Source organism: Ostrea edulis, chromosome 4 (genome assembly GCF_947568905.1).
Source record: "Ostrea edulis chromosome 4, xbOstEdul1.1, whole genome shotgun sequence".
In the NCBI taxonomy this organism is placed as follows: Eukaryota; Metazoa; Mollusca; class Bivalvia; order Ostreida; family Ostreidae; genus Ostrea; species Ostrea edulis.
Genome location: NC_079167.1, coordinates 24,371,422 through 24,381,111, shown reverse-complemented (window position 1 = coordinate 24,381,111; position 9,690 = coordinate 24,371,422). Strand labels below are relative to the sequence as shown.

At 36.7% G+C, this 9,690-nt stretch overlaps 1 protein-coding gene across 1 annotated transcript; it reads right to left on the bottom strand.

The window, feature by feature from the left end:
• Window positions 1–251: 251 nt before the first annotated feature.
• On the bottom strand, window positions 252–9,108 carry LOC125671605 (uncharacterized). Its single transcript, XM_048907435.2, has 3 exons — window positions 8,233–9,108; window positions 1,463–1,618; window positions 252–952 (listed from the first exon to the last, which is right to left on the bottom strand). The coding sequence occupies exons 1-3, from the start codon at window positions 8,636–8,638 to the stop codon at window positions 579–581; spliced, it is 936 nt and encodes a 311-aa protein (XP_048763392.2). The 5' UTR covers window positions 8,639–9,108; the 3' UTR covers window positions 252–578.
• Window positions 9,109–9,690: the final 582 nt, after the last annotated feature.

Genomic DNA, 9,690 nt, shown 5'->3' with positions numbered 1-9,690 from the left:
TTGCATGGTGACCTAATAAGTAAGAATTAAACAAGTAACTAAGAAGTACATTGTAACTGGAGAGGCAGACTTAGGGCGACCGTAAAATAGAGGTGTTTTCTTCAAAAGTTGACATGTTTTTACCTCACCTAAGTGATGGAGCTGCAGTAGAGAAGCGTTTCTTTGTGTTGTAGTTCATAGACCCTTTGCCTCAGTTTACCACATACCACTAAGTAGTTTAGATATAGTTTTCTTGAATCAAAACAAGAGACTGTTCTTTGTGACTTTTATTAAAAGCAAATGTACACACATTTCTAAACTAGATTTTGTCTGAAGAAGAAAGGGACTTGTGAATAAATGTTTTAATGATCGTTCAGTTAAAGAAAACAAAATTCCATGCGCAGATCTAGAATTGTTTCGTTTGGTAAACAGCTTTGTTTCACTATGGTAACCACGATTTTTTCTGTATTGCTGACTCTGAGATTTCTACCACTGAACACTACCTATAAAAGTTCTTAGAATTCCGTTATCATTAAAGGAAAACAGGGTGACACAAAAGAATTGAAAAGAAACATCTCAAACAATTTTTGCCATTTTCCTCAGAGTTTTTGCTTTGTTGGGAGGGGTGGCGCTGGACCAAGCTCCTCATTGAAGTTGACCTCAAACGGCGGGAGGTCAGTCTTTTCGATTGGATAAAACCCTGTGGTAACTACAGGAATCGCGGAGCTGCTTTTTCCCGAGGAGGTGGAATACACCGAGGCTTTCTTCTTGTCGTATGGGTCTCGTGATACTATGAAAAGATGGACAACTGCGCATGCCAGGAAGATGGACGAGGTAATTGCCCCCAGAACGAGGCACCATGGGATGGGTACGTATATACCATACATGTTGCCTCCATAATACATGTTGATCATTTCATGGAGGTGGAACAGGCTCATGGAAATTTTTCCAACAGCAATCCAGAAAAAGACCCCTATAAAAACAAAATGTGCGAGGTAACGAATCAATAACCCTTGACTTGTGAAGATGGCTAGTATATTCGTGGGATTTCATTTTCGCTGATTTCAATTGGAATCACACTGGTATGACAAACCAACAAATGTATGTTATGCATTATTTACCTATTCACGTGACTTTGGCATGACCTATAACCCGAAAAAAAAAACACGACGAAAGTCAAGGTCATGCCAAAGTCACGTGATTCGCCACCGTGAATATGATTGAAATATTCTCACCGAGACGTACAGCAATTATCAAATTCTTCGATCACGAAAATGTGAAAGTAACGTATGAAAAACAAAAACAACTCATAACTTGTTTCTGTCAACCACGGAATCAAGGCAACACAATGTATATTAATCACACCCAGAAAAAATATATAATGCCTCGCCCCCCTGAAAATAAGTAATTTTACCAAGGGCGACTTTAAGTAGAACCTTATGTAACAGAAAATAATCAAATCAAAATCAGAAAATAATGTTACCGGCCATTAGGCATGAGACACAGGCCGCTATCCCCACCCGTCGCTTGCCTCCTTCTGTCCTATAGTACAGCGCCGTGGCGATTACCCCTAGCACACTACAGATAACGCCCAATGTCGTTTCTATCTGAAACTCCAGCAGACCAAATTTCGCCACATCTGTAAATATATCATGTCATACACTTAAATTATTTTCGCTTTTTCTTAACTGCTTAAGTTTATGATTTCTACTTTTTAGCTCACCTGCGCTAAAAGCTCAAGTGAGCTTTTCTGATCACCCGAATTCCGGCGTCCGTCCGTCTGTAAACTTTTAACATTTTTTACTTCTCAAAAACCACTGGGCCAATTTCAACCAAAGTTGGCACAAAGCATCCTTAGGTAAAGGGAATTCTAAATTGTAAAAATAAAGGGCCATACCACCTTCAAAGGGGAGATAATCAAGAAAAGGTAAAAATAGAGTAGGGTCATTAAAAAATCTTCTCAAGAACCACTGGGCCAGAAAAGATGAAATTTATAGATAAGCTTTATTAAGTAGTGCAGATTCTAAATTGTTAAATTCATGGCCCCCGGGGGTTGGATGGGGCCACAATAGGGGATCAAAGTTTTACATACAAATATATAGGGAAAATCTTTAAAAATCATCTCAAGAACCACTTAGCCAGAAAAAAGCTTTCTGACATAGTGCAGATTCAAGTTTGTTAAAATCATGACCCCGGGGGTCGGATGGGGCCACAAGGGGGGGGATCAAAGTTTTACATACAAATATACAGGGAAAGTCTTCCTCTCAAGAACCACTGAGCCAGAAAAGCTTATATTTATATGAAAGCTTTCTGATATAATGCAGATTCAAGTTTCTTAAAATCATGGCCCCCGGGGGTCGGATGGGGCCACAAGGGGAAATCAAAGTTTTGTATACAAATATATAGGAAAATCTTTAAAAATCTTCTTCTCAAGAACCATTGGGACAAAGAAGTTCACATTTACATGAAAGCTTTCTGACATAGTGTAGATTCAAGTTTGCAAAAACCATGGCCTCCAGGGGTAGGTTGGGGCCATAATAGGGACTACGGTTTTACATGCAAATATATATGGAAAGTCTTCTGATATGGACCAAGGTGACTCAGGTGAGCCATGTAGCCCATGGGTCTCTTGTTTGCATTTGTATCGTTTCTTTTTGGTTTCATAATGTGTTAGAGACTTCGGATATTTGAAGAGAGAAACTATTAGTTTCTATGGTGTTAAAGTACATGATTCCAAAACAAGGCCTATGGGCTACAACGCTCACCCGATTCACCTCGGCACTAGGCCTGTTAATCTTCAGAAGATTTTAACGAATTTCACCCGGACCCCATATCATGCCCCTAACTGGCCCCATGGGGTTACGATTTTACAAAACTTGAATCCACACAACATGTGGATGCTTCAATATCAGTATGACTTTAGTGGTCTTGCTGTTCTGGAGATTTTTTTAACATTTCAAGATCCCCTTATATTCATGTAATCCAAGGATCTATGGAAAAACCAATGAATTCACACAAATTGGGACGTTTGCATATTAACATCGACATCATTTAGTGTGGCCCTGCTACTTTTGAAAAGATCCCCCCACCCCAAATTTCCTATTATATTTCTAATCCCTATACTATTGAAGCCAGACATTCTGCACTACAATAGAATGCTTACATACTAATATGACTAATCATTACGAGTGGTTTTTGATAAGAAAATTTTCAAAGATTATACATATTCAGATGTCAAATTTTGATCCCCTATTCAGGCACCATCCTACTCCCTGCTCCCTTGCCATAATTTGAAGAAACTTCAATCTACAGTAACTGAGGATACTTGCATATTAATATGACTATTCCTGGTACTGTCGCTCTAGAGAAATTTAAGATTTTTCACTTTATATTCCATATAAAACCTTTTCCCCTTTAGTGGCCCCATCCCCCCACCCCCACCCCCCGGGAGGTTGATTTGAATTTTTTTTTTAATTATTACTCATTAAGGAGGCTTTCACATAAATATTATCTTTTCCGGTCCTGTGGCTCTTGAAAAGAAGATTTTTAAAAGATGCCACCATATAAATCACCATTTTCTTAATTATCTTCATTTTGAAAAAAGGATTTGTCCCTTAATTTGAAAAGTTTAAATCCCCTTTACATAGGGTTGCTTTATGGCAAGTTTGGTTAAAATCAGCCCTAGTCGAAAATGTGAAGTTTACAGACGAACAAAATGTGATCAGAAAGGCTCGCTTAAACTTTCAGCTCAGGTGAGCTACAACGGAGAAAAATTAAGATTCCAAAAATACCGAGTACTCAGTTTGAGACCTGCAAGCTTCTGGTTAGGCATACAGGAGATTCAATCAATATTTGTAAGACCAGCAAAACATCTCCGAGAAATGGTTATTCGAAAAAGCATATAAAATCAATTGTCTTATTCATTTCTTCTTCAATCCAAGTTCATCAGCAACATGTCTCAAAATAACTGTTTTATTAAAGTATTCGTTTCTAGGCAACTCTGATTCTACCTCTGATTACACTCATTGGCAGCACATGTATAAGCAAATTTTTCCCCAGCAATATATCTATGTAAATTGCACAACGTCCAACAAGTCTAGACCAGAGAAACAAGTACCACAAATTGTGTATTAGTTGTATTGTAGGAGATTGTATGTTGCATATAACTTGCCTTTTAAGTGCCGTTTGATGTGAACCCCCTACATATAACCTTGACTCGGTCGTTCAACCTAGGCTACTGATTGTTTTGGGGCGAGCGCTGTATACGCGAATACAAACAATGAAATCTACTGCATTTTTACACATGTACATGTAATTCACAAGCGTAGGGGTGTAGGGGAAATTTTAAAAATCTCAAAAACAGCAAGATAATGAGTAATTATGCAATCATACAAACCTTGGTCCCGGGAGGAAAATTGTGGCCACAATAGGGATTACACACACGCACCTATATAAAATGATCACATAATAATCAACGATCGGTTGATCAGCAGGAACTGATCGTTGATTATTATGTGATTATTGTGTGATCATTTTGGATTTTATTCTTTTAAATTATTTAACAACTGAGCCGATTTCTTCATTAATTTTTTTGACATTATATATATATATATATATATATATATATATATATATATATCTCTCCAAAGTCTCTCTTTTGTAAGAATAATAAAAAAAAAACCCATTAATTATTATTATTATTATATTATATTATTATATTCATTTATAAAGCGCAATTATTATTATATTCATTTATAAAGCGCAAAATTACCTATAGTTTCTATGCGCTGTGCAATGCTTGTGCTAATTATCATTGATAATATACTAATAAAAGACCTGCAAGAGCTATAAAGAAAATAATAAAACAATAGAAAGAATTTAAATAAAACATGGTAGTAAAATGACGAAGTGGTTGACTTTGAGTTGACAAGATACAATTAGCATACAGGTATTCGCATGCTGGATCAAAATTCAGTTTGCAAGAGCTTGCACATGGAATCCTTGATATTACACTGAATTTTACATTCACAGTGCATATTCACGCTTGAACAAGAGTGTTTTTAGGTTCTTGCGGAATGCTCCATGTGCTTCAAGCTCTCGAAGTACCAGTGGCAGTTTATTCCACAATTGTGCACCTAGTGTTTTTATGGCTCATGTACCGTATTTGTTTGATGACTTCTTCATTACCAGTTTCCATTGGTCGGATGATGATCTCAAGGTCCTATATATATATATATATATATATATATATATATATATATATATATATATATAACACATTTCGATATTCTAGAGGAATACACAGCTAATATGTACATTACAAGACCAGTATATATTATTTGTGAAGGACGCCACTTAAAGAAATGTAAGACTGTTCATCAAAAGCAGGCTGTGTTATAATGATAATTATCAGGGTCTATATTAAAGAACCTCTTCTAATTGTTATGCCTCTGTTCAGTTCAGCTATTTTTTACGTACTTCCCTATCTATACGGAAGGTTTTGTAAAGGATTAAAACTTCGTTTACTTGTTTTAATTGAAACTACTTAGCAATACCAGGGGAATAAAGCAGCAGGGATCTGACGAGGACATTTTGCACACAAGATGCGACATACAAGCACATGTTGGAGAGAAGTTCCTGCATTCAACAAGACTGTAACGAAATCAAAATTTGTATTAGACAGGACCTGTTTTAATTTCATTTTTCTTATGTAATTTACACGACGGAGATTTCGAAGTTTCAAACTTTCGTCAAAGTATGACTTTTGATATTTGATTTAATTAATATATATTTCTGTACTATATAAACCTTTTCAAATCATAGATACACACCTACACACACTCAGGGATGGGTTGTTTTAAAGCTTGAATAACATATGCTTTGTTAAATGTACATATATAAGACGCCTTTGTTCGTCTGCGAAAAATGTTTTACATTTGACTTTTTACACATATGGAACCCATGTATAAGATCAACAAACCATACACATGTTCATATAGAATCGGGGATAAAATTTTATATGGTTCTTGAATATAAACAAAAAAAATCTTCTATAGAATAGCAGCAAGACCATGTTCGTAATATTGTTATAGGTGTATCCCTATGTTGTGTGGATTCAAAGTCCACTAAGTCATGAACTTGGGGTGCATCTTATAGGTTTTTGATTGAAGAATTTTCAACTTCTCCGGTTGTACCTCCCTCCCCCCCCCCCCCCCCCCCCCCCGAAAAATGATGCTACGTGCCTGTATCTTGTATTTGATTACTGGTAATAAAAAGTATAGGAAATCACTTCTACATCGATTGATCTTAGAACAATGAATAATTAACAAATACGCTAATTAATTAGAGGAGCACGGAAAGAAGCCCGTGGTTCTGGTTCCAAAATACATTGGAATAAATATTGATTACACACGCCGAGATATATATTTCTAGTCGCATTGAATTCACAGTTTTCGAAATTTACGTCAGTCCATTTAGCACAAATCTATTTGCTAGACATTCAAATATTAGATAGAAGCTTAAGGATGTTAAATGTTATGTACAGCTGACGTTGTCTAGGATACACAATGAAAATGTCATATTGTAATTATTTCAAATAACTAGGTGTAAATACAAAAATCACAATAGTTGTCATATTGTTTTTTTTTTCTTCTTCTTTATTTACATCCACCAGTAAATTTAAAAATTACAGTATGACAAAAATATACCGGGAATTTGATATAACGGTGGTTCTCTGGTTTTCTGGATCCGTGTAGAGCTAATGCTACTTCAGGTGTCTAAGAGATGGAGAACGATAAGCAAGGTAAAATGGAGAACGATAAGCAAGGTAAAATGGAGAGCGGTAAGCAAGGTAAAATGGAGAGCGATAAGCAAGGTAAAATGGAGAGCGATAAGCAAGGTAAAATGGAGAATGATAAGTAAGGTAAAATGGAGAGCGATAAGCAAGGTAAAATGGAGAATGATAAGCAAGGTAAAATGGAGAGCGATAAGCAAGGTAAAATGGAGAGCGGTAAGCAAGGTAAAATGGAGAACGATAAGCAAGGTAAAATGGAGAAAGATAAGAACGATAAGCAAGGTAAAATGGAGAGCGATAAGCAAGGTAAAATGGAGAACGATAAACAAGGTAAAATGGAGAGCGATAAACAAGGTAAAATGGAGAACGATAAGCAAAGTAAATGGCTTTTCCTGCTATTTTCTCTCAGAAGATCAAGTAGTCAAAAATAAACCTTCTTGAAGAAGTCTAGACATTTATGATTAAACCTCTCCCTACATCGGTATTTACGACCGTTTGCATCGGGATCATCATTTATTCTTAGGGGGAAAACTGAAGCTGTGGGTTGCACATCTCATAAAGAATTCTTAAACAGACATAGAATGGATGTGATGTCATGGCCAGAGTGCGACTATTATAAGAAGGAAATGCATTCATCAGAAGGTGGCTCATTTCAACTGCTTGAGATTTGAAATACAGAAACGCATGCGCAAATGATATGTTAAAGTAATGTTGAAATGAGGTGTGGTTTTCTTTCTTTTCTTCAAATGAACTTTCTTTGATAGTAAATGACCATACAACTAATTGATGAAATAGAAAGGAAAATAGCAATAAAGAGTTTTTAAATTAATTCTATAAGACAAAGATCACATTGGACATTGATTGGCCAGGGTGATTTTATGCCTGTAAAATGTTTTACAAAATGCATCGATTTTGACAATGATTCTGATGTCATAAAACACATCCTTATAGTCAATCTATCACATTTTTATTCAAAATATCCAGCAATGTACGATGTATTTTATATATTTGTATTGCGAGTGCAATCTTTAAATTCTTAGTATATATATAACAAAATGTACGTCAAAATATGGCAAACCCTCCCTTTAAAAAAAAGGAACTTTGCGAATGAATATGCTTTTTAGCTAATAAAAATACGATCATGACGCCTCTATACTTTATGATTTGTGCTCGAAATTAGGGACAAGCGGGATTTTGTCTGCGCCAGTACTGTCAATAAACAAGGGGATTACTTCCTGAATAAATTGAAGCTATTTTCTATGTAAATGTTAGCAAAATGCTATTTTTCTAAAAGGTGATTTATAGAGATTTTGTCTGAGGTAGTTTTTAAGTTATCTTCTTTTTAGGTTCTTCAGTTGCACCAGAGAGAGAGAGAGAGAGAGAGAGAGAGAGAGAGAGAGAGAGAGAGAGAGAGAGAGAGAGATTTCATGACAATTCATTATGAACTACTGTACACTTACAGTGAATCTTCTGATATGTCGCCCTGACAAATGGTGTCTTGTTTGGGAGTCTGTCCATCTCCCTCTGGGCTGAAGAATAAGTGGAGTGGAAACACTCTTTGTAGAAGTGAGACCCCGACTGCTTGTTGTAGTCACAGGTGACGAAGTACCACAGCCCCATGGAGATAGACAGGCGATGCCCCTCCGCGATACCGTCTTTATTGTACGGCATGGCAATCGGCTTCCCGGGGTCCCGGTCAACGGAGTTACTTTGTTCAAACGACTCCTCCATCAAATCCCCAGCAATCCTTTCAGGGAAGTGAATTTTTACGATGGCCCAGCCTGGGCTAAAGAATATAATCACTTTCAGAACAAACGCTATTGATACTGCAACCAGAGTGAATTTCAGTCTGGTTGCCACACCCATTTTACCCGTGGAGTTCTAATATATACGATATACGTTTCTGCTGTTTAGATTTCCAAGAGAGCTTGTGGAGTATATCAGCTGAGTTTATAATCATACTCAGCTACAACCAGGTAAGGAAAATATCGATCCATTGGAAGAAAACAGCTCCACTATGGTATAGCCGTGCGTCGACATTTAGCGTACATGCATTAATATTTCAATACAATTGGGACGATATATAACAATGAAAATAAAACAGGTGGCAACCGAGAAAATAACAATTTAGCTTTATACCCGTGGAAAATGGTGTTTTTGTGTCATTGTTGTTTTCCTCCCGTTATTTTTGGGAGAAAAGATAGCAAATCAAAGAGTTGATAGAACGAAAATTTGCATTTTGTCTTCTCTTCGCCGGGAAATAATAAAAAGACGAGTACAAAATTCAGACAAAGACAACAAAAGCAACCCTCACATTACCGACCTATATTTGTTATTCGCCCCGCTACTTTTACTTTCTTATCATCTCTATCCCTGTTGAAACTGGGCTTCTCCATTTTTGTAGGTCGCTAGCATGTCGTCTTTATTAAACTACTGGATGTGAACTAGCAAAATATATGATTAACTGTATTAAAGTCCAACACATTGTAGATCAGGGGCGGATCCACAAAAGTTTCAAACGGTGGTAGGTGGGTAAGTTTGTACCTTTTTCGCTCCCTGAAATGGGGGGGGGGGGTGTTGGTGTTAAAAAATTCAACCATTTCTTGATAATGTTCAACCAAAAAGGGGGCGTTTTATAATAGAATATACAGGCGGTTTTAATACATGAATTTAATCTCTCACCTGTACCCCCCCCCCCCCCTCATCTACCACTGAAGATAGAACATATGCAACAGGTGAGCGTTCTAGTACTGTAGTCTTCTGTAACTAAGATGTGAAAAGTTTGTTTGGCACCAGGACGCTGAATAGATAACGTTATAAGCAGAGCACTTCGTGCTAAAAATAGGACTAGCTCAATCAAGATGAACCCAAAGAGCTTTTGCTCTTAAGGAGGAATGCTACACCAGAGAAATTTGATA

Excerpts from the sequence above, each read along its gene's own strand:
- LOC125671605 (XM_048907435.2), bottom strand. The coding sequence starts at position 8,638 with ATGGGTGTGGCAACCAGACTGAAATTCACTCTGGTTGCAGTATCAATA. Across the intron at positions 1,619-8,232 it reads GACATATCAGAAGATTCACT|ATGTGGCGAAATTTGGTCTG; the intron begins GTAAGTGTACAG and ends ATATATTTACAG. Across the intron at positions 953-1,462 it reads TGTCTCATGCCTAATGGCCG|GGGTCTTTTTCTGGATTGCT; the intron begins GTAACATTATTT and ends TTGTTTTTATAG.